Below are 24,747 nucleotides of genomic sequence, written 5' to 3'. Positions count from 1 at the left end.
TTCCTTATGTCAGCTGTCATACGCTTGTTGATTAACTTCGAAAGTTCTGCCAGTTTTATTCTAGCTGTAGGGTTAGAGGCTTTTATACATTGGCGTTTCTTGATCACATCTTTCGTCTCCTGCGATAGCTTACTGGTATCCTGAGTAACAGAGTTACCACCGACTTCCATTGCACACTCCTTCATGATGCTCACAAGATTGTCGTTCATTGGTTCAACACTAAGGTCCTCCTCCTGACAAAGTCGAATACCTGTTCTGTAGCTTCATCTGGAATTCGTCTATTTTCGCTCTTACCGCTAACTCATTGATCGGCTTCTTATGTACCAGTTTCTTCCGTTCCCTCCTCAGGTCTAGGCTAATTCGAGTTCTTACCATCCTATGGTCACTGCAGCGCACCTTGCTGAACACGTCGACATCTTGTATGATGCCAGGGTTGGCGCAGAGTATGTAGTCTATTTCATTTCTACTCTCGCCGTTCGGGCTCCTCCTCGTCCGCTTTCGGCTATCCCGCGTGCGGAAGAAGGCATTGATCATCCGCATATTATTCTGTTCCGCAAACTCTACTAATAACTCTCCCCTGCTATTCCTAGTGCCTAGGCCATATTCCCCCACTGCCTTGTCTCCAGCCTGCTTCTTGCCTACCTTGGCATTGAAGTCGTCCATCAGTGAAGCGTATTTTGTTTTCACACTACCCATCGACGATTCCACGTCTTCTTATCCTTTAACGTTACACCTATCATTCTTCTTTCCATAGCTCGTTGCGTCGTCCTCAATTTAAGTAGAACCCTTTTCGCAAGCCTCCAATTCTGCCCCATACGTGAGTACTGGTAAGAAACAGCTCTTATACACTTCGCTCGGCTACTCGGGCTACTTCGCTCGGTTACATAGATTACTGAGCAAGAGCATCAGCCAGTTTGCTGCCTACGAGGCCTGAGTGTCCAAGGCACCATATTACAGTGTGGTGTTGTTGTAAGTTACGGCCTAGCAACCTAAGGGTAGTACATCTTGAAGGGGCAGCGCAAAAAAACGATGACAGAAGGCAGGAACACACAGGAGAACGCTGAACCCACAACTAACTTTATTCGAAGGCATACATACACTTATGTACACAACACATAAGTGTATGTATGCCTTCGAATAAAATTAGTTGTGAGTTCAGCGCTGTCCTGTGTGTTCCTGCCTTTTGTCATCGTCTTTTTGCGCTGCCCCTTCAAGATGTTCAACCAGTACCAACTCGCCCAAATGTCGATCCTTCTAAGGGTAGTAGAAGGTAAACGGCCTGTCATAAATAAGCGGCATGACTCTTGAGGGTCAGTTACTATGCTTAAGGAGTGGCCTCTCCTCTCCTTATGCTGGATAGCGAAGGCTATGTCTGCACTCTGCGCAAATGTTATTGAAGATGTGGTTAAAGATGCGTGGGCGAGGGGCTGGTGTTCTTTGTCTACAGCTACTGCTGTATCACGTGATTTTGCGTATGTAGCAGCATCTACGTATATTTAATGTGGTTTGGGTGCCCGCTGGTGGCATAGCCATTTGATCGTGCCCAAACGACGAACTTGGTGGGTATCGTGATGCATTTGCTTGGTAAGCGGTCTGGTGCTTATGTGCTTGCGACACTCTTTACTCATGTGCTCCATATCATCACCTGTATTTATATGCGGTGGGACGCCTATGCGGGATAAGGTAGCTCTGCCTGCAGCGGTAGTGCTGAAGTGGTCTCTCTGTGAAACTAGTACCGCAGTTTGGAGCTCCGAAAAGCGTTATGTAGTCCCTAGGCCAAGAGCCTCTCAGTCGGAGTTCGTGTAGACTGCCCCAAGGCAGCTTCATGCGCGCTGCGTATGATAGATTCTACTTGGTATTCTTCGGACTTGCTCACGTGGTGGTAGGGAAGGCCGTACGATATTCGACTTAGGACGAAGGCTTGGACTAGTCTTATGGTGTGTCTCTCTTTCATTCCTTTATGGGGATACGTTTTATGGTGATAGTTGTGATTGTGTGTGTAGCCGTGCCATTGCTTTGTACCCAAAAACCCAAAATTCGGGTTTGCTGACGTCAGCAATGGTGTGGCCTTCCATGCTGAGATTTATTTGTCCACTCGTTTTATAGTGGGAAGTGTGAACTCGTATAACGCTTGATTTTTCTGGGGTGCAGCTAAGTCTGCTGTTCCTAGCGAAACTAGAGACTATGTCGCCCGCCTCCTGAAGTCTAAGTTATTTCTGCCCTGGAGAGGCGTATGTAGCCCAAAGGGTTATATCGTCCGCATATAAGGTGTAGCCTAATATCGGGACTTCCTCTAGGGCATGAGCGAGTCTGTGCATAGCTATGTTAAACACCAATGATGATATTATTACTCCGTGAGGGACTCCTTTGGTAGGCATGTCTATAGGATCTGACCGGGTCTGTCCACTGCCTATTGGGGCTGTTCGGTTAGTGAGGAAGGACTTGACATATGCAAGTATTCGCTCACCGCACCCTATGACATTGAGTCCGTTGAGTACAGCCTCATGTGAGATGTTATCGAAAGCCCTCTTGAGGTCGAGTGCAAGAATTAGGTGTTCGCTACCCTTAGGCATGCGGCACAAGACTTCTATCACAAGAAGAAAGGCGTCCTGTGTGGACAGTCCTGCCCTGAAGCCTAGCATGGTAGGTGGGAAAAGGTGATTGAATTCGATGTAATTTTCGAAGCTGTTCTGTAGGACTTTTTCATACAGTTTGCCCAAGAAGAGGTGAGCGAGATGGGACGGAAGGCATTGATTGCTGGGGTTTTTCCTGGTTTAGCTAGTTATGATATTTGCTTTCTTCAACACTAGAGGTACGTGACCTCGTTCCCGGCAGTGTTGGTTGAGGTAGTCGGTAATATAGTCCAAGATATCGCCACTGAGGTTCCTAATCACTGCGCTTGTAAATTTGTCAGGCTCCTGTGCCGTGTATGTTTTTTTTGCTCCTTGCGCGGCTCAGAAAACTTCTGCTGTGGTGAGTGGAGCATCCAGTTCTGGGTTGGGTGCCCCACTATACTGAATGTTACAAGGCGGGTGAGGTTGGTCTCCTATATAGCGAGCGACTAAAGCGTGGATGAGCTCTTGGTCTGTACCAAAGAACTCGTCCGCTGTTGTTAGCAGTGTTCTACTCACAGCCATTTTGGCTCGGGCTCCAGCATGTTACGTTAGAGTTCACGTTTGTGTTGTGCCTAAAGTGTCTTGTAAAGAGCTATAAAATTGTACCCATCCTTCGGTAGCCAGCTGGGCTCTATAAGCATTGGTTCCCTCTGAGAGGGCCGCTATGCTGCGTAACTAGGTGCGGTTGAGGCGTTGTTTTTTTCACCGTCTGAAGAAGCTTTTACGTCTCTCCCACAAATGGAGTAGGTGGTGGTCTACTGCTGGTATTTCCACCGTGCGCGCGAGCTTTTTTTGAATTTTGCTCGTGGGCCTCTTTGATGTGTTGAGTTCATTCCTCGAAATTGCTTGGAATGTGGTCAGGTAGGGGGTGGGAGCGGAAGGCAACCCAGTCCGTTAGCATGGTGTCACCTACTACTCTACGGAGCTTGGCAGACGATATGGATGCACTAAAGATATAATGATCACTTCTCAAGTTCGCTTCTAGGTTGGCCCAAGTTACTCGTTTAATGTAGTAAGTGAACGTGAGATCTGGAAATGTGTCTGTACTTATACTGTTTCCTAAGCATGTGGGTGCTGTCGTTTGGGTAACTAGCTAGTGGTCACAGCATTGGTGACATTCACCTACAGCGTGATTAGTCTTTACGTGAGAGGGTCGTCGCGTACGCAAGGGGCGTACGGACAAACACGAAGAATAATTATAGCATCCCCCAGTAGGAGCGTCTAGCCGTCGTTTGGTCGGTACACAGGTTTCAGCCTTATCTCCAGGGCCGCCATTTTACCATCCTAACAGACCACCATACCTTGTGTTAGCTTTCCACGCTCAAGAAATTGTCTGGACGCCTTGGTCGCTTGATTCTCCGCCTGCAAAAGTACGACTTCAATATTATGCGAATGTGTAGTATGCGCTAAGCCACTCATGTGAGTGGTCGTGGAAATTTTGTTTTTCAAGGAAGTGGACTTGTGGGGCTGCGAGGCCTAAGGTATACTGGGTCGGCGGAATGGCGTTGTGAACCAGGGCTGCCTTGACGCGAACTGTGCAAGCAACCTCTTCTCGTCCAATAACTAGAATAGACAAGTGCTTAAGACCTTCAAAGGACCGTAGTGCGGTACTTGCAACGGTGTGCGGATAGGGTCGTGGAGGATCAGTACGTCGGATGTGTGGAGTGAGAGTGGGCTCATATAAGTGTTTATGGGGCCGTTTGTGGGGTCGTTAAATAACGAAGGTAGTTATTGCACTTCTCCGACGGCTAGGGAAGGATTGCGTGCCAGCAGATGCACTTATTGAGCCAAACAACTTGTCAGGTCTGTGAAGCGTCGTACCAAACCCAGAGCTGCTCACGAGCATTGACCCTCTTCCATGATAGAGGTACAAATAGCCAGGAGAACCAAAAGATATCGCTGCCGCCATGGAATATATGAATCTTGTGCACGAAGTAATGCTTTCACTTGGTGGGGAATACAATGTACCGTACGATTAGTTGGTAAGCGTAAGTTCGCACGTTCGTGACTCCGCCGTAATTTTAGAGAGTCATTGCTTCAGGCCAGCTGGTAAATGAGCTGTAGTGAGAAATACGGGCGCTAACAGAAGATGTAGAGGAAGAAGACGGTTGTTGTTGTTGGTATTCGCGCTCGCCCAGCTCGGCCGCGGTCTCTTTCTTTTCTTGAAATGAGATTTAATACGCTCACCATTCAAACATTCATAAGGCTCTATGAATCCCCACTAAGAAAGTTCCAGTTCAGCTTCATCAAGCAAGGAGCCCAATTTTTTGGAGTCAAATGACCTCGGTTTCACATGCCACAAGTGATTATATCACAATCGTTATTGAATCCGTTAGGTGTCGATATAGATAACGTATAATCACGGTAAACAACATCTCAAGTTCGTTGGTTATTACTTCTGATGACTTATACCCAGATAATGAAACGAAGCTTCCTTCGCATATTCGTAACGGCTTACACTAGGATCACTTGAATCATCACCACAATACGGTTATTATAGGAAGAGATGCTTGGCAGATTGAGGAAAACACCGGGGGTGGCATTTTTTCTTCATCATTGGATCGGTATTTTCCTTTTCGGCTTCCCGACTTCACTTCAACATACCTAGCGGAATTCCTAGCTGTTGTCCTAGCATTGCGTAAGCTACAATCTTCCAGGACAGCCGCTGCAATAATCACATATTCTTTGTCGCTGTGCACCGCACTTACTGCTCCCGGCGAGTCGCATATTTGAAACTTTGAACTCACTAGCTCCACGTCATTTGCGGAGTTTACGATTAATTTGGGTACCTGGGCACTAAGGCATATTTATGAATGAAGTGGCAGACAGGTTGGCCAAGCCTTCTATCAGCGGCCCGGTGCTTACCCGACTTCCAGTGACGTGTTTTATCATGTCTGTAAGATTTAGAAGATACATCCTTTTAACAACAAAATCAAATCTTAAATCATCCTCGGAACTACACCACTGACAATTCCCTTTGAGCAGGAACTTTTGCAAAGCAAGGCAAACGGAAGTGGGATTAACGTGACTGCGTTACCGAGTCCCATCTCTAAATTTATACATGCGCACATCTGGCCTGGCAATATCCCCTTTGTGTCATTTTTGCAACTCTTTAGAAACAATCGACCACTACTTATTGGGATGCCGGCGTTACTCCTCCCTGAGAAAAATCACATGAGAAATTACAGCGCGACAGCCCGGGCCTGCCATTGAACACTCCGGTACTGCTGTCTTTCGTAGAGTATGTGTTTGGGCACTCACACAAAAATGTGTGCATCGCCTTAGAAAAATTCGTTATTGAGTCAAACCGATTTCATTGTTGACCCTATTATTCTTTTTATTCCTCCTTTATTGGGTCACATATATTATATATGATTTTTTCTCTTGGTTGAATGACAGTCTCCTGAACCGTTTTATAGTTTCCTCGCTTCAATTTATGCAAAAAATCATAGCTTTTGAAATTCATTACCTGAACACATAAGCAAAGTCTGTCCGACTCTTGGCCAATGCCCGTGAGTGGGTATGCGCCAAACTCATCAAGGCCATCATAATTACCACCAGCACCACCACCACCACCAGCACCACCACCACCACCACCACCACCACCACCACCATCATCATCATCATCATCATCATCATCATCATCATCATCATCATCATCATCATCATCATCATCATCATCATCATCATCATCATCATCGTCTCTTTTTGGGCATTCAATATAAAACAAAGAGTGCATCTAACCTTAGACGCGTACCGTCAGAGCCAAGGTAAATTAGGATATTTGGCTCGATTGGAAACGGTGTTTGTGGACCAACAATGTAGTTTGACTTGACCGAAACAGGCGTACGGTGGAGAAAAAGTGGCCAGGATGGACCACAGTGTACCAGGTAACTGGCCCGCTGACACTGGAGGTACGCCTGCGACCAGCAGCGGTGGTCAGCGTTCATGCACCGAAGACCTGCGAGAACATTTTTTTCCTGCAAGTAAGCGGTAAAACTTGCAGTGTCCTTGTCACCCCGGGGAAATTATTTATTCAGGCAACAGACAACTTATTTATAGCCCTTTTCCGGCCGTTTCATCGAGTGTGTCGATCATTGGCCCATGAAGGAAGCCAGACGCTTTGTAACCAAACGCGAAATCGACATGGCGGAAGTTCTTTGGGGGCAGGACGCTATTGAAGAGTAATGCTGAACCCAAACTGTCAACAAGGGCGTAGACGTCTTCTGGGTTGCCGAGCGTGTCGCCCTCTGACGAGAAGAGCGCCACAGGAACTGTGGTACGCTCCACAGGATAAGCTGGGGGCTTCCTCTGCGATGTAATGAAAACATGAAAGCGAGAAAGTTTCAGACAGAGATTGATTCTTAATAAGTGTAAAAAAAATCCCGATCCATGGGCTAGACAAGCGTGTCTCATGGCTACACTATATCGCACTGATGGAAACGTCAGCCTGAAGTCGCAAAGTGTTTCTTTTGTGAGAATTGCTTGTGATGGGCCGCGGCTACCTTCGTGATTGTTAGGCTCATTATAATAATTAGTCGTCGCAGGTTCTTGTTCTGTCGAATACGGATGGCGTGCACTGCTTATCTAAGTGTTAGTTTTAATTAAGCTAGCACGCAGAAATTGTGCGCGTGGAAATGCAGTTCGCCGTAAACACAAACGTGGCAATAAGAAACACAATTCACATAATGTGGACACGATTAAATCGAAATCTTTTATGCGCATTGATTAGGAAGCCGCATATTCAAGGATTACATCACAGCGGCTTATACGTGAGAGATAAATTTAAGAGTTTGCTGCCGCTAAAACACTTGTATCTTATCGTCTTCCATGAACGATAAGTATGCGTGCGTTTTCAGATTTGATATGACTACACGAAGGCACTGTTCATGATCACCGAGAGATAGAAGTGGCTTCACTACCAGAGAAAGAAGAATACTTCATTGAGCTCAACAATCTCAAAGAATGAAACCATCAGTTTCTGCCCTACATAATTACGCAATACACAATGAGTACACCTTTATTCATGGTGAAATTTGTAGCGCGCACAATAGACAAGGACACAGAAAAGGTGGACATACGAGCGCTCGTGTTTCGACCTTCTCAGCGTCTTTGTTTATAGTGCACGCTACAAATTTCACCATGAATACTTACCAACTCGCCCGACTATCAGTTCTGCTATACCTTTATGTTGGCTCCGAAGACTCGGCTAATTGTGTTAAAGGCAACAAGAATAAAGAGATTTAATTACCTGTCCGTAGAGCTCTTTATTTTTGGAGGATCCATAGTCATACATGAGGAAATTCTTGCTTCTGTACATCTGAAATCGAATATTCTGCCAATGAAACCAGGGATGCTTCCGAAACACGTGATGCAGAAATATTTTCGAAAATTTAGAATCGGTTTCGTAACCACTCTCCGCTTCCTTGAATATACTGCCCAACTCTGACAGCGCGCGTTTGAGATCAGTAAACCGCGATAACAGGAACTATCTTGACTTGAGCCATTAATCTGCAATGAAGATGAGGTTAGATTTTGAGCCAAAAATGGCACACTGTGATATTTGCTAACCTCGAAAATCTTTAAACTCCTTCGCATCTGTCAGCTAATGCATTGTGGATTATGCTATTCCGTCGCCTAAATTACAGGCACAACATCACCATTATAATATATATTATTATTACCATCGTCAGCCTTCTGCGGCAGGGTGAATGCCTCACCAGTCAGGCTCAATTTACCGCTCGCTTGCGTAAGCCGAGTATATCTTACGCCTGCAAATTTCCTCTGGAACCCAATCTGTTACGCGAACGCCCTACCGCTTATCTGTTCCGCGAATTGAACGCTGGTAATTCAACTTGTTCCTCTTTGTCTCTGGAATATTACTAGTTACATTCCTTGGCTCTCTTAATTCCTGCTACCGCATTCATGTTCGTAACGGCAACGATGATCAGACAGTTCGTAAATGCCTTGCGTATCTTCCTTGCTAGTTTCAAAACACCTCTTGCTAAGACAGAGGCAGAAGTTCAAATGTACTTCAAGCTTTAGAACGAGCGCTTGCCGCTCTACAAAACGAGTTAATGCGGTTAATCTGACATCCCACGTGATGCATACCTATATGAAAATCACTCGTATACCTGATCGCAGTATTTTGCAAATGTATAGAGTTGCCATGTTATCAGTGTACGTTCCACTTTGGCCACATTCGCTTAAGTACGTAAGGATGCCGTATAACTTAGTAGTAACCACCAATAAGCTGTACAGACCACGTGTCATTCGTGTGCAATAGCTGTAATCGATGCGTACCACACTTTGGACTGATCACTAGCACACATTCTATAATGTGGCGTTGTCACTTCAATTTATCCTCTTCGTTTGTCCCTATTCACCCCAGTGGTTTGGTTGCTGACAAGAGACAAGCTCTTGTGGCCGACCTCTCCACGATTGCACTCATTAAACTTTTCTAAGGGTAAGCCTTTGTTACATATACTTTAATAATACCCTTTGTTACATCGCTCGCTTCGCTGTACGTAGCATTACAGAATATGTAAACACAATTGATACTGTGGTTGCAGCTGATCGAGAAAATCGCTCACAATTTGTAGAGTGTGCAGGTGTCAGATCTGCTGACGCACCGGTTTTGTCAGGGGTACCACAAGGTCCAGCACTTGGTGCTTTGTTACATTTAATTTATATAAATGCTATTGCTTCTAACAGCGATCACTCTGCTACAGGAAAATTATTCGCTGTCGACTGCAGGATGTGTAGTGTTGCTAATAGATCCTCTTGTCAAACACTACTGAGCAAGCGACTCTGTAAACTTGCGGACTGGTGCGGAAGAAAAGGCATGCAAATCAATTTTGATAAAACAGCTCCCATGACAATAACCGCAAAGAAAAAGCCACTGTCTCATACTTACTACATTGCTAATAAAAATATTCCATCAGTAACGTCTGTCAAATATCTAGGACTAACTATCGCAAGCAACTTAAAATGAGATAAGCAATTGAAGAACGTTTGCGCAAGAGGATTTAAAGAACTATGCTTTCTGTGTAGAAAATTAAGACTCGCCGTCAAGTGTTAAACTCGAGGCATACCGCACTGTAGCTCGACCAGACATTGAGTACGCTTCTGTAGTGCGGGACCCCCACAATGTTAAACGCATTGCACAAGAACAAGTAATCCAGCGCCTCGCTGGTAGATTTGTTTTATATAACTATCTATTTTCTTCATCTGTTACCCATATGATGCAGCGACTGAATTTGGAGCCTCTCCGTGTCCGGGGAAAGATTGCGAGACTAAAATTGCTTTATTTGATCTATCAGAATAGAATTGGTCTGCCGCGCGAAACTTATATTTCCCGGGCACAAAACAGGTCATCTATAATCTATCACTCGAATGTTATCCGCCCGTACTTTGCGAGGACAAAAATGTTTCACATGTTTTCTTTTTTCGCCCACAATGGAAGAATAGAATTATCCGCGAGTGTCTGTAGCTGGCTCTACAAATGTAAACGCATTCGTGAATTGTTTGTCATTGCAATTGATGTGAAGAAAAAGACGAAACCTCTCCTGCCTGGGCAGCACTGCTGCCTGCAGTATTTTGAAAATAAAATAAATAAATAAAATAATTACATTGCGTTCAGGATGCAAATAGTTCTGTGGTCAGGGATTTGTTCTCGTAGGATTTCTAGCTTTGCAGCTTTTACGGGAGTGATTGTATCACGGGCGTCACTGCGTCATCCTATCATTCAGAAGTGCTTTGTCGTCGACGCAAAGAAGCATGCTGCTGGAAAAAATCTAATATATTTTAAAAAGAAAGCTCTACTTTTCTTACCTGAACAATGTGGCGCAAATTTTGATAGGATGTCCCTATTAAGAAGTGGGATAGAAGCACTGACATTCGCGTCTGAAAAAAAGGAACCAACTGAGTAGCATCACTTACAGCGTACACATAGACAGGGGACTAAAAGAACGACGACGACAAGCGCCGACTGATCTTTATTTTGAGTAACACGCATATATACTGAGACACCAAGACAAAACCGCGCCCCACAAAGCATCAAACCGACATGAGTAAGCATTCAAGAATGAAAGGAACCCTGACCGCCGCCTAAGATGAACGAGAGCGCATGTGCGACCTCAGAAAAACCAGTTATCTGTTAGTGCAGTTGACGGTGAGCCATCTTCGGCAATCGTTGCTGCTCCAATGATAAGTCTAGTGAGTTCATTAGAATGCCAAGCTAAGATAAAGGATTCTTCAAAAAGCGGAGTAGAGCCGCTATGGTGCGCAATGGACACCTAGAAACCCTTGCCGCCTTTTGCGCACTTTATTGGTATGTTCTTGTAACCTAACGTTGAGACATCTACCTGTCTGCCCTATATAAGACCGACCGCCTTTCAGGGGTATCTTGTAGACAACACCTTTCGAACAAACTGTATACTTTTTTCTATGACTAATACTGCAAATCCTACGCTCCTTAGCAACAGGATCAGTTCTGACACAAATCTGGGCAAGTTTTTTCGGAGCAGAGAAAACCACACCGGTACCTGCTCTTTGTCAGATTTCTTTAAGTTTGTGGGAGATCCCATGAACGTATGATATAACAGCTGTTTCGTTTCTTCGATCATGTACCTGAGGCTCAATGCTGTGAGGATCGGTGCTTAACTTACTACGCAAGCTCTCCGAGACTGAGACAAGAAGGTTGCTCGGGTACCCTTCCGCCCTCAACCGAGCAATCTGCGAACTGAAACTAGGTTCTATCAACTAACAGGATTTTGTTGGTATATGCAATGACACATGAGCAATACCTCTCTTAACGAGTTTTGAATGGATAAAGGAGGCTTATTAGCTCGCGGCTCATACATCCACGATACATGTTGCCGGGTAAAAGACAAATTCACATCAACAACCTGAGTGAGCCATTCTCCTGAAGTTCATGGATGAGTGTGAGCAGATATAAGCATTCTTCAAACAGATCCAACGTCTGACGAACAGAGGCCGGCACACAGCTGTCCTCACAATAAACAGAATTAAAAAAATCATCCACATAACGAAATGCTTTTTTGATTTTTGTATTGCCCATCCGTGACATGACGTTCCTGTCTAGGTATGCCCAAGATAAATCGCGCAACAAGGGAGTGATACAAGACCCTATACATATCCCGCTTTTTTGAAGGAAAACATTGCCATTCCATTCGGCGAAAGTTAAGGCAAGGTAAAGTTGAAGCAATTTTATAAACTCTCAAACAGACACACCACATTCATTTGTGAACGCAACAGCACCAAAAATACTAGTGGCTGCTTCGACAACAACCAGGAGCACCTGATGTGGAATATAATAAAGCAAGCCTTATTTCTATGGACATGGCCTTAAATAGGACGTCAGAATGTTGAGGAAGGTAGTGTATAACCTAGGAAGATCCTTTAACCAGAAACTGATCATTAACATTTAGCTCCTTAAGGGGACACTGGAGCCACACAAAGGGAATATTGCCACGTGCCATTTTTCGAAGTAATGACACGAAAAGGGTCTCTGGCTTGTGGGTGTTCGCCGAGAAAAACATACGAAGGGCAAACCCTTCCTTGCTGTCTAGAGATTGTGCAAGAGTGCCTAGATTCATTTCCAATAATATGCATTTCACTTGCGATTTCACCCTCCTCAGATCAACACCAGTTCGCTTAATAAACACAGAATCAATGGAAGCTTGCGCTTTTGCGAAGAAATTATTTCTAGTTGCAACTTTTGCTTCCTTGTCTATGTATGCGCGTTAAGTGATGTTTGAAACAATGGAATACCAACTAGCCCGTACCTAAACCTTGTTACTGAAATTTTTTCTCTGACCTTATCACACGCAGAATTAGAAAAGGAAACAATAGCTTGAAGGCTGAGAGGTTCATAGATCGGCAAAGGTCCCTAACGACCCCTTGGAATTTTCGACTCTCATGTCGCACTGTCTAATACCGAACAACATGCACGCAATTTTCGAACGACGACGACAAGCCATGCGGACGAGCGACAGTTTTCGCCGTCGTGGATGGCGATCAGTCGCTATTGCTTTTCGCGTTGCTGGTTGTTGGACATCTTGAAAATTTCGCTTGAAAATTTCACCCGGAAGTCTGCGCGGTGACTTTCACCGGGGACTGCACGATTGCGCAACAACATGGCAGCCACCACTCCACCCGCTTCGATTTGCATTTGTGCTTGCAGCTTCATCTGTGCCGTGACACAAAAAAAATTAAATCACTAATCGCCTCGTCTCGCCTCAAGCTAAGGACAAATATGGGCGCTGTGTTGCCGCTGATATTGAGGTCACTTGTTTGTTTTTATGGATGAATGGACGGATGCTATGTGCGTCTCCTTTGAATCGGAGTGATGGGTTGCGCCATGAAGTTCTTGGTATCATTTTGCCTAATGTTCTACATATATTTTTGAAACAACACACAAACACGAAAAATTCCCAGCATCAAACTTATTGAACCCTTACTGGGAAATTAGTTTTTTTTGTACGTATCCGTTGTTTGCGGTCTTCGCACTTTTCTGCCACCAAACTTCAATCGCCTTTTACTAGTCGCTCTTGCGGACATATTTACTTTCCCCTGCTATCAATGAAGCTAGCGGTTCCAAGGAGGCCAGATGATCATAAACCGGCAGCTCGGTATACATCTTCACGGCCTAATAAAACATGTTTTATCGTTTTCCTAGCTTTACTGCAGCAAACACATATTTCTTCGTCCTTAATGTACCTTGCTTTACAACTGTGTGTTCTAAGACATCCTGATCTCACTTCGAAAAATAGGGACCTTCCTTTGAGTTATGATAAATTGTTTCTCTGTGCTGATTTCGTTTTTTCGTCATAAGTAGTTTCTCATACCATGTTTCTTTTCCATTGTTGCCACCCATGGGACTGTCTCAGCCTCTATCAGTTTGCGTTTGACGTTTTTTTGCTACCATGTTGCTGACCACACCGGTCGCATACTTGTTGTTGCCTATCACGTGTGTGGCTCCTACCCACGATGTGGCATTGGCACAGAAATTGGTGGATTATTCCAAATTATTATGGAGCATTATTCACGAATATCTATGGAATTAGCATTGAATAGCGTAAAAGTATCTGTTGAAATAAAATCAGCAAAGTCATATCGAATGAGTAATAATTAATTTAAAAGTACAAAAATAATAAAACAATAAAATTTAACAGGGTATTTGGTTGGATTCTTTAAGAAATGTTTGTACAGCGAAGCAAGCATCCCTGTGGCTGAATACCGAATTCGACGCTCCGAACGAAAGAATAGCAGGTTCTGGCAAGTCCAGGCCAAGTCTTCGAAAAGGTATTTCCAACAATCTCTTTCCTGCCGCATTAAAGCGGCAACAAGATAGAAGAAAGTGATGCATCATCTCCTCCTTATTGCAAAACGAGCAGAAGGGGGCGGGAACCAAACCCCACCTGTGAAAGTAGAAATTGCTGATAAGGTTCATTGTTTTTTTGCTTCATTGTGAGTCAATGTTTTTCCTGTGCAAATTTACGAAAACCCTCGCAACCCATTTACTGTCTTCCATATTCCTCAGTCGTTGATCAAAATAAATTTTACACTGAGTCTCCCTCCCTTAAAAACTTCTCCCACCCATATCACCCTGCACAGCTTTATGTGTAGTCTTCACGTGAGCGCCCAATCCAAGGCGCTGCACAGAACTTTCTTTGCCATTCAGCCCTGATTGTACGCCTGACTTGAAGTAAACAACCACATTTCCAAGTGTAAGTCCTGGAAGCATCACACCTTTTCACATAACCCGGAGAACCTCGTACCTATTGTATCCTCGTAGAGCTCTGTGTTTCATTTCAGTATTTCCATTTTGCTGTTATTCTTTTTAAGGCGGAAGCATCTACTGGCTCATACCCCCGATAGTCTCGAAAACGTGGCGCGGGGTACAGAAAGTCATGCGAGCTCGCCTCCCGGAGACACGCGTGCGTGCCACTGCCCTCGCGTACATCGTTGTCTCACTCCACAGTTGGCTCCGATGCCGCTCATCGTGCCGAAAGAATGGCAAAGTTAATTCCCCAAGTTAAATAAGGCACTCGAACGCACGATTTTGGTCGGAGAAAACAAGTAATAAGTAGTAACAACGCATTTTAATAATACTGTTAAGTAATTTAATGAATGCCTCTTGAGCGCTCAGGATTTCGCCTTCACCCTCTTTAGTGTATGCTAAAGTGACTTTCAATTTTTTCCTGTGTCTCCAGATATCTATCGCCTTCGTTTATCCATATACCAAGGTATTTGCATTCTTTCACCCGAGGTATTTCCAGTGATGCAGCTAGGCTTGAGTCGCCAGCGATATCCGCGAAAGTGTATTGATCTTTACTCACCAGATGGTGCCGCGTCATTTCAGCCTGGCTGAATTGAACGGATTTCCACTGGTGATGAATGCATAATAAGGGTACATCTAACGCCCCTTGGCTGAAACATTGGCCTCTTGGTATGTTCGCGATTTCTTTACGTACGTAAAGAAACCCCCTGTTCCGTTTCTCCACCCTCTTGACCTCGTACTCATCGCTTAAGAAGCAAACCTCATCAAAAAGGCGCGGACGATGCCGTGTTCCCCCTAAGCCTCCGTGTGACGCCCCAGTATCGTATAGGCCAGACACTGATTTCGCGACGCATCGGTGGCGTAGGCTAGAGAGCAATCTTCTGTGTGTCGCAAGGCTCCCGTGGCAAGGACCCCGAAATCCTACACCTTCAAGGCGTTCATAAGGGCCTTCTATGTCACTTGCCGATGCATGCGTTCGTTGCGTAATGGTTCTAATAATAAACTTGTGGTACTAGAGCAGAGGTCTGATGTTCGAATCCACTCTTCTACGGCGGCGGCTGCGTATAGCGCGGCTGAGGGCGGCCGCGTGGGCCCCATCTTGAAAGCGATCTGGGATGGACAGAGTCGAGCCGCGGGGCGGATGCCTTTGCGTGCATTGTATTCTTGCCGCTTAGTTCGCGATGAAGCGAGAGCCAGCACGAAGGCAAATTCGCTCGCTGCTGCTACCGCCACTCTTCCTCACGCCAGCACTTTGACAGTGAGTGTCCGTCGTCAGTGAGTGAGATGTGTTCGTGTATGCCTTTGTGCGCGTCACATCATGCTTGTTAATTAGTTAGTAAACCAATGTTTACGAGTCTGTACGACCGATAAGACCGGTACCCTTACTTCGTATAGCATTCTAATAATTTTCTCTCGCAATGGCTGCTTCACCTATCGCGCGAAACTTACTTCTTTCTTAGTAGTTATTGTTCCGCTGAATCGCGAAACAACACAGATAGTTAATGGCATTTGAAAACGTTCTTGCAGATAGGTTAATAATATGTTGATTTGGGCCTTACTGTGGCTCCCTTGCATTTCATAGTCCCATTTCCACCGGTTAACGATTTCTTGCAGCGTTTTCTTGTGTTCAGAGGACGGTCTGGATAGTGCAAATATAGCACCGACAGTTCCATCAGAGCATTCGGAACTATGTTACGAAATATACACGAAATGCAAAAAAGCTATATTACGAGAACCTATTTCAAGAGGTGAGTAATCAGAGCAGTCTATTATGGCGCGAAATTAAAAAGCTTTTGCATTCTGATGTCCACAATAGTGTTGACTTTGAACTTGTAGTTGAAGATAGAACGCTAAGAGGCAAAGAATTAGCAAATATGTTTAATGATTACTTCACAAGTCTGGAAAAAAGTACTCACGACATAGCAGTAACCAAGTATTTGGGCACACGGAACGCACATACAGCTTTCCTTAAACCTACAGATCCATACGAAGTTTATGCAATTTTCATGTCACTAAAAAATAGTAAATCCCGCGATGTGAACGGATTTCAAATAAGACCTATTAAGTTTGTGCTTGATCTCTTGCTCCCAGTACTTACTCATATTTTTAACCTATCGCTGTCAACTGGAATTTTTCCTAGAAAAATGCAACACGCGAAAGTTACAGTCCTATTTAAATCCGGTGACAAAAATAAGCTGTCAAATTACAGGCCAGTATCAGTACTGCCTGTCCTATCCAAGGGACTAGAAAAAGTTATTTGTAAAAGACTAAAGTCATTTTGTGATAAACATTCCATCATATCAAATAAACAATTTGGGTTCCGTGTGGGAATGTCAACTGAATTGGCTCTGCTAACCCAAAAAGAGTTCATTTTAAATGGTTTTGAACATAAAGAACTAACGCTAGGAATTTTCGTAGACTACTCGAAAGCATTTGATAGGCTAAATAATCAGACTTTGCTCACTAAACTAGAACATTATGGGTTTCGGGGCATTTCTCTCAAACTATTACAATCCTATCTTAATCACAGAAAACAACTAGTTTCGATTTCATCAGAAGATTCACGTCTCCAGGAAATTACACAGGGCGTTCCCCAAGGAAGTATACTAGGGCCAGTATTGTTTAATATATATGTTAACGACATTGTCAACATTTCTAATGACGCTAACTTCATCATTTATGCAGACGACACCAGCCTATTCTTTCAGTCTCGCAATACCAGCGATCTCTCGTTGTTGGCAAATACCACACTAGAACATTTGGCAGAATGGAGCAAGGTTAACGCTCTCAAATTAAATACAAGAAAAACAAAAGCTGTTATTTTTGCACCTCCACAAAAACATCTGAGTGAAGACATACTGTTGCAGGTTGGCTCTGATATAATTGAAGTTGTTCCTAACGTTAAAACTTTGGGTGTTATATTTAATCAAAAACTAACGTGGAATGAACATGTGGAACTTATTGCATCCCGTTTAGCCAAAGCTTGCGGCGTGCTTTGTAGACTCCGTGAGACGATACCATCTAAAGTTAAGCTGATCCTTTATAACGCACTATTCTCATCTCATTTAATGTATTGCCACCTTGTGTGGGGTACCACGTCAAAAGAAAATATCAATAAATTATTACTACTCCAAAAAAAGGCTGTTCGTCATATTGCAAACGCGCCATTCGACGCACATACATCTGAATTATTTTCAAAGTATAATATCATTTGTCTAGTAAGTTTATATAACGTTAACCTTGCCCTAAAATACCAGAGCTACTTTAAGTATAATAACGAAGCATTCTTGCGGTTGTGCAACCTAATAGAACCAATAGATATATCGTATAACATTAGGGAAAGAAAGAGATGGCAGCTACCACTTTCCCGTACTAATTATGGATCAAATCGGCTATCCAGTCGCGTCCCATCCTTATTAAATAAACTTCATGAAAACGGTATAGAGATAACTGACACTACTACGAAAACATTACGAGACTTCCTAATTCAAACTGAGTAATTATTTTTTTTAACGTTACTTTGGCTAGGGGAAGTCACTACTTGGCTCCTTTAAATTAGGTAGTTTTTCATTTTGATGGCATTTTCGCATACAGGATGTAACCTGCAAGAAATTTACGCAGATCTTCATTTGCTATCTATGTTTCTGCATGTCAAGAAAACGTTCTATGATGAATTTTACAGCAGTTGAAAATAAATATGTATTTCTGTTATATAGTGTATATTCATATATGTCATTTGTACTGTATAATCTTGTATCACTGATTGTACATTTAGCCTCACAAATTTTTTACTTATACGTTTGTGCATTGCACACACTACAGTGTACAAACATTATTCTGTCCCCGTTGTCATAGATAGGGGCAAGAACCTTGTCAAGCTGCAAAAAAGCAGCTTTTAGTTCTTGTCCTAGTGTTCATTTTTGTAAATGAATGAATGCTAAATAAAGATTGATTGATTGATTGATTGATTCTTCATGGTTGCCGAGGACGATCCTCCACAATGAGTTCGTCACCTCTAGGTGCTGCGTACTATGCGAGAAAAGACCGCTCCGCTAATCACGTGTTCTCACGCTTTGCCTTCTTCTTCGTTTCTGGTCCCGTGTGCTCTAATACGGGGTGCTTGTACCATGCACGTGTATTTTTCGCACCCTTACATTAGAAGTCTTGCTGATCGGATTTACATAGATCTAAATACGGTTTTCTTTACGAGGTAGAATGAATGCTTTCTGCCGGAAGAAGCACCATTCCGGAATTGTACCATGCTAAAGGTTTGAAATTATTTTATATATTAGCGAAGTCCACCATCACCAGCAGCCTAACATTATGCCTAAAGCAGGAGGAAGGTCTCTGCAGGCAATCTCTAATTATTGCAGAGCCCGCATCAAGCACCTCCATAGTGTGCTTGCAAATTTCTCAACGTCATTGGACCACTTTATCCTTTGCTGTCTTCAACTACGTTTTCCTTGTCTTCCATTTCCTTCGCAATCAATATTCAGCCACTCAAGACATTTGGCTATCCGCTCTAGGCCTTACCAGACTTACAACTACATCATTTTACTGTTAATGACACTTAGACTATCAGCCAGAGTGGTTGGCTCAATGATCAATAACTACTACTTCACGGTTTCCCAAGTATGCTGTGAGCATATTCGGGGAATCGCTGGCTGAGCGATCATTAGCTTCTTCGGAGGCCTCTGCTGTTCCATATTTCATCCCCTTGACTGATATTATAGCACTTTAATATTTAAGGATATTGGTAAGCGGGTGGTTATGATTTGTACACATAGCCTCTCCAGCTCATGTTTTCTTCGCCGGAAAATTTTCTTCGATAATGTGGGTCTCCTGTGACCACGTGGCCTAGATAAAAGTGCTTCTGCACAGGCGTGCAAATTTGAATACATTTTGGTCGGTACTCCGGCTGTCGTTGAATCGAGGTGCTCTTTATGACCTCAGCGCTCTCTGTAACGCAGCTGCATCCGCTTGCGATTGAGCACAGGCAATCGAACTTCATTGCGGCCGCGTACGTTTTTATACTCCGTTTAGGAATTATAACCTCTAAACATGGCTATGTCTAGCTCTAACATCTGCCGCGTAATATTGTGCTGGAACATAGTGTTTCTTTTATTAATTAAAACAATTTCTTTGCGAGAAAGCCCGCAATATCTACTCGCATTAGTCACTGCAGATAAATAATGTTCCCATGCGGACATTGTATGGACAGAAAAAAAAGAATAAACAATTGCTTAGTTAAGCTATTCAAATAATTAATTTCTTAGTAAAAAAATTTACGTCGCTCGTTTATATTGGAAAGTTGGAGGGAATCATTCTAAAAGTCTAATTACGGGTTTCTGCATTTCAAGATGGAGATGTAAACCGAAATAAATAATAATAAATTATAAGAAGATATAAAACATTGTCACGCGTTGTTACTTTCATGAGAACATAATGTTAATTACTGTGGCCACAAATCATCGCTTGGGTATTCGAAACTGCAACAATTATTGGAAAAATTAATAGTTCTTTTGTGCTCCTTGCAAGGTTACGTTATTCAAGCGAGCCCCGGATTCGGGGCCCATATACGCCTTATCCGTGGGCTATTTACGATTACGAAACGTCCATGTAGGGCTACATGTGGGCGAAACGATTTCATGCTGAATGACCCATAGATAAAGTTGCATTAAATAGAATGCAGATATGTTGGCGCACAAGTTGAGAACGGCCATGCAACTAGAACAACAGAATATGCATCCATGTCATGGATGCATCCAATATGCATCCATGACATCGCGCAAGTACTTCTTACTCTTCAATATATATCGTGGAATTTTCATAGGTCCATAGTGGGCGACGAATGACTGATCCAGTCACAAGGAATTCGGCAGCTGTGTTAGAGCTATCACACGAAGCCTAGGCTGGCCAGGTCTTCAACAAAGCAAGATAAACGTAAAGCTAGAGTTACTTTACTAAATCTACTTTTATGAATCGAAGCTTATTAAGGCGCGATATTTGTTAGCGCCACAGTCTGTATTGAAAATAGAGACTGTGCAGAAAACAAGCAAAGTGGAAATAAGCGAAATCCGTTGTTGGGGGCACGGGTGATTTTCAAGGGCCCACACATAATAGTGGAGGGGAACAGGCTGCCCGACGGTATCCGAAAATGTGTGTCAGAGAAAGGCGTTCCATCATTCTTGTTGATCCTCGCGTACAGTTTTTCTTCTTTTCTATTTCAATAGGCTCGTTTTGTAGATCGCTCCACCTTTCACAATATTTATCATTCTTTTGTCTATATACTTAAGCACATGCTTTCTTGTGATTTGTTGTCCCGGCGTAACCATTTGCAATAATTCCTTTCATCAAGGGCGGTAGGTAATTCGCACAAGTAAATAATAAAAGAAAATAGGCACAGCACATGATTCGCGCTATGTGTGAGACAACAAGAAAACGTTGGCCAAGAAACAACGTTTCACCAAGGAAGCGTTTCTCCGTGAGTGATTTGGAGCAGTCCTCTTGTCAAAACATTCGCTTGCGCGTGTAGCGAGTACGCGGCCTAGACGAGAGAGAAAAGTAGACGTGTGACAAGTGCGAACACGCTACTTGTGAATTAGCACCAGCTAGCGCTTGTCTTGCGAGTTAGTCCTAGCTCGCCTTGTGTCTACTTCTCTTTTGCGGTGCTAAACCTTCAGGTGTAATGAAGCTATCCCAGCCACACGTTTCATTGCAGTTAGAAAAAAAAGAGGCGTGCAGACAAGGATACAAGAACAGGGAAGCGAACAACAACGTCCGTTTCCTTCTTCATGTGTCGGTGTCTGGACGCTCAATTTTTTTTTCTAACATGAATATACCAACTACACTTCACATCTCACAGGGCGTCTGCAGCGCTGCCAATGTATGAAGCATACAGGGGCAATATCTTTGCGCAGTAGACTATAGATTTGGGCGTGAATAGTAACAGGATTACAGAGGCTTGTTTTTGCTTGGTGCATGATACGTTACTGCATTACGTGACACAGTGGCGTAGCTAGGTCGTCTGGTACCCGGTGCCCATAGGTCTTCTGTCACCCCCCCCCGGGTGTAGTTGGCGGAAAGAGGGGTGTCTTCAGACGTATATGACCCCCCCCCCCCCCCCCCGCTGGCCTCTTGCACCCGGGGCCCACGGCCCCCCGGCCCCCCCCTGTTGCTACGCCACTGACGTGACATGTTAGGACCTTTGCGCATGTACATAGCATGCAGAGCATTGAGCATTGAGCAGCGGCTGAGCAGACGACGCTACTCGTATGAACACATCTCGAGAGGCATCCGGTCATCCTATTGGCTAAGGATTCCTGCAGCTTTCACAGTGCTGTAAACGACTTGTGAGAGGTTGTATAGCTCAACTTACTGGCTTTCTTCTTTCGAAACAACGTTTCGTAAAAACACGCATTCTAGGCTGTAGCTTCTCTTTCTTTCTTTTTCTTTTCTTTCTTGTTTTCTTTTTGTACGAAAACGCTGCTAGTCTACAAACAGATTTCCCCTCCGTCTGAAACCTCTTCATACAGGCCCGCGTGGAACGCGCGAAGAGGCTGTACCCGCTCGTATCACGGCGCATGCTCGGACGACGCTCACGCACGCCACGGCGTGTGACGTCATAAAAATCTACCGTCCCCTCCATATAAAACGTGTACGCGTGTCTCCCCGCTTAGTGGCTCCTCCTTTTTACGCCTCGCCTTATGCTCAACGAAGCCCGCGTGCTGATGTGGGAACACGGCTATACGTATCATGTGTACGATAAAGCAGTTTGACAACGACATCGCGATTGCAAAGCACTTAATTAACAACCGGCGAATCAAGCATCCAGCGATGCCTTACCCGCTGCAAGATAATCACTAACTGGTGGAAGAAAATGTGCTTTCGCGCGATATTCCGTGGTTAGTGCAGCCAAACGAATCTGTCATTTTTGTAGTACCGTTGCTTTTCTATTTTTAGTACTGTTCTCCGCGACGCTAAGAATGTACACTATTTCTTATGCCTCCCACTCTTGAAAGTTCGCCTGCACCTGCTTGTGTCGCCCTTTTGTATTCTTAGTATTGTGACTGTGAGCTTTGACCAAGCAGAATCACTAGTCGTGGCCTCTCGAATTCGCGGACGTTTCGAGAAGTGTCAGAAAATTAGTTGCCCCCAATTAGCAAGAAACAATTAAATATCCTTCGTTGATTAGATGTCGCAGCATGAAAGCAGACAAGTTAAATATGAGTTTTTTTTTCAGCTGCTTACAACTGTGAATAGCCAGGTAATCGTGCCATTTCGCTTGCGTAGAGTAGCGGTGTTCCAGTACTGCGTTGTACATGGCTTACACGCACGCGATTGCTGTATCTGTGGGAAATAGCAAAGAAAAATCGATAGCCCAGTTTTGCGTTTAGAAAATAAAATTACAATATTATTATTCGCCGCCGCGTTAGCTGAGTGGCTCGCGAGTTGCGCCAGTGAGCTCGAGGTGTCGAGTTCGATCCCGGACGCGGCGACGACATTCCGATGGAGGCAGAATGAAAAAAAAAATGAAAAGGAACACACGCTTGTGTACTTATACTTGTGTACGCGTAGAATAAGAAACCGAGATAGTCAAAACTAATCTGGAGCCTCTTACTGCGGCATGCCTCATGATGTGATTGTGGTTTTGACGCGTAAACGATAGAAATTTTTATTGAAAGAGACAATTGCCATCCATCCGAATGTAGCTCGAACGTACTAAGGAAACCCGTACGGGTGTCTCAAGAAGGAAATTTCTCTGTTTGTAAGTGTTTTAGCTATGACTTGGTAGACCTAGAAGCGTGGAAACAACCAAGGAAAGATAACATTACGCCACACCAGTGTATGTATGTTGCATCCCTATCGAAAACGCCCCAGTAGCAGCTGTGGCATGGGACCATGAAGAACTTTAAAAATATGTACAAAAGGATAAATAACCAATGAAAGACCTCATTAGGGCAAGGTGCAAAATTGTAGTTGCGATTGTGTAACGGCGAGCTCATGAAATGAACATGTCGCAACATGTGCAGAAATTGGTGTAAAGCACGACAGGTGCGGCGAACATGTGCCGACAAAATATAGGCGCAAATGGCGTCAGCATGCTGTCAGCGCACATAGGTTCAAGCGCGCCTAGGCGGAGATGGAAATGACACTGAGGTCATGATCTATTTTCTCATTGGTACGATAAATACAGTATCAATGTAGCCGGGCTTTCTGGTTTTATTTCGCAATATTTTAAAAAATTTTTTCATACTTTTAGTTCCTATCTAGGGCATGAAAAAATGTAAATGTAAGAAGGTGCTTTCAGTGTCGGCTGCGGTGAAGTCTGGAGAGTGATGTCGAAATGACTGGCGCGTACCAGAGCGCGAGTGAATCGACAAAGACACAGAGGAAAATTAGCCGTGTTCTTTCTATTTCACGTGTCATGTAGAAAGTCAAATAAGAATGTGGACTGTGAATATGAGCGCGAATGAAGAACTGTTTATCTCTGATCAACTCCACCAGATTGAAACATAGCACAAGAGGCTGAAAACGCAGAAAAGTAAAACTATATATCTGCACTTCTTTTGTACGGTGATCGTGAACAGAAATCACCTCTAGAAATAATGTATTTGCAATGCTATATTTTAAGATTACGCTTTAGTTTGGCTGCTCCTATTATTATATGGGAACATCATATTCATCGGCTCGACTGCAGCGATCTCGACGACGCTTGTCGCATTTGAAAGAAGGTAAAACCTAGTAACTGTAGCGTGTGTATTTCGAATATATGCCTTGATTGAAAAAAATATTGGGAATTCCAAAATTGCATTAAATGCGAGTATCACGGTTACTACTCTTAAACTCATTAAAAGTAAACGATATCAAGGTTTTGTCAACTTCACCTAACAATACATCTAAAGCGGACCAAGTTGATGTATTATACACCGCTCTGTAACACACTGCTCATTTGTAAGGTGGGACATTCGAAAATTCTGGTAAATAATCTAATGTAACGTAAGCTGTAAATCGATACAATAATTTTGCACGCTTTTGATGCTCTTACGGAGTCCACTTACCAAACTGCAATACTGTTTTGCTGCCGAACTACAAGTCTTTCTACTTCCTGCTTTACTCTTGCTTCAAAATTGTCTAATATTCAGGAATTTTTGTAAAGCGCACCTGGCACGAACTCGAAGATATGCTCCCTAGAGTCACCAGAATATAACTTTCTCATTCTAATGCAACGAAATGTCATTCAAATATGGACCGCGGTGGTCTTATAAAACCATTTCTGCGTTTTACACATGTTTCAATAGTAAATTGGACCAATGTAAATCCTGC

General features: G+C 43.7%; 1 protein-coding gene across 1 annotated transcript in view; it reads right to left on the bottom strand.

The window, feature by feature from the left end:
- Positions 1–6,625: 6,625 nt before the first annotated feature.
- Positions 6,626–24,747, bottom strand: part of LOC142563373 (lipase member M-like) — a 41,586-nt gene continuing 23,464 nt past the window's right edge. The window contains exons 6-8 of the mRNA XM_075673933.1: positions 10,449–10,520; positions 7,867–7,935; positions 6,626–6,926 (exon numbers count right to left, since the gene is read on the bottom strand). Coding sequence (XP_075530048.1) covers positions 6,672–6,926; positions 7,867–7,935; positions 10,449–10,520 — 396 coding nt within the window. The 3' untranslated portion in view covers positions 6,626–6,671. The remainder of the gene's footprint in view (positions 6,927–7,866; positions 7,936–10,448; positions 10,521–24,747) is intronic.

Source organism: Dermacentor variabilis, chromosome 11 (genome assembly GCF_050947875.1).
Source record: "Dermacentor variabilis isolate Ectoservices chromosome 11, ASM5094787v1, whole genome shotgun sequence".
Classification (NCBI taxonomy): Eukaryota; Metazoa; Arthropoda; class Arachnida; order Ixodida; family Ixodidae; genus Dermacentor; species Dermacentor variabilis.
This window is presented reverse-complemented; position numbering and strand designations above follow the sequence as displayed.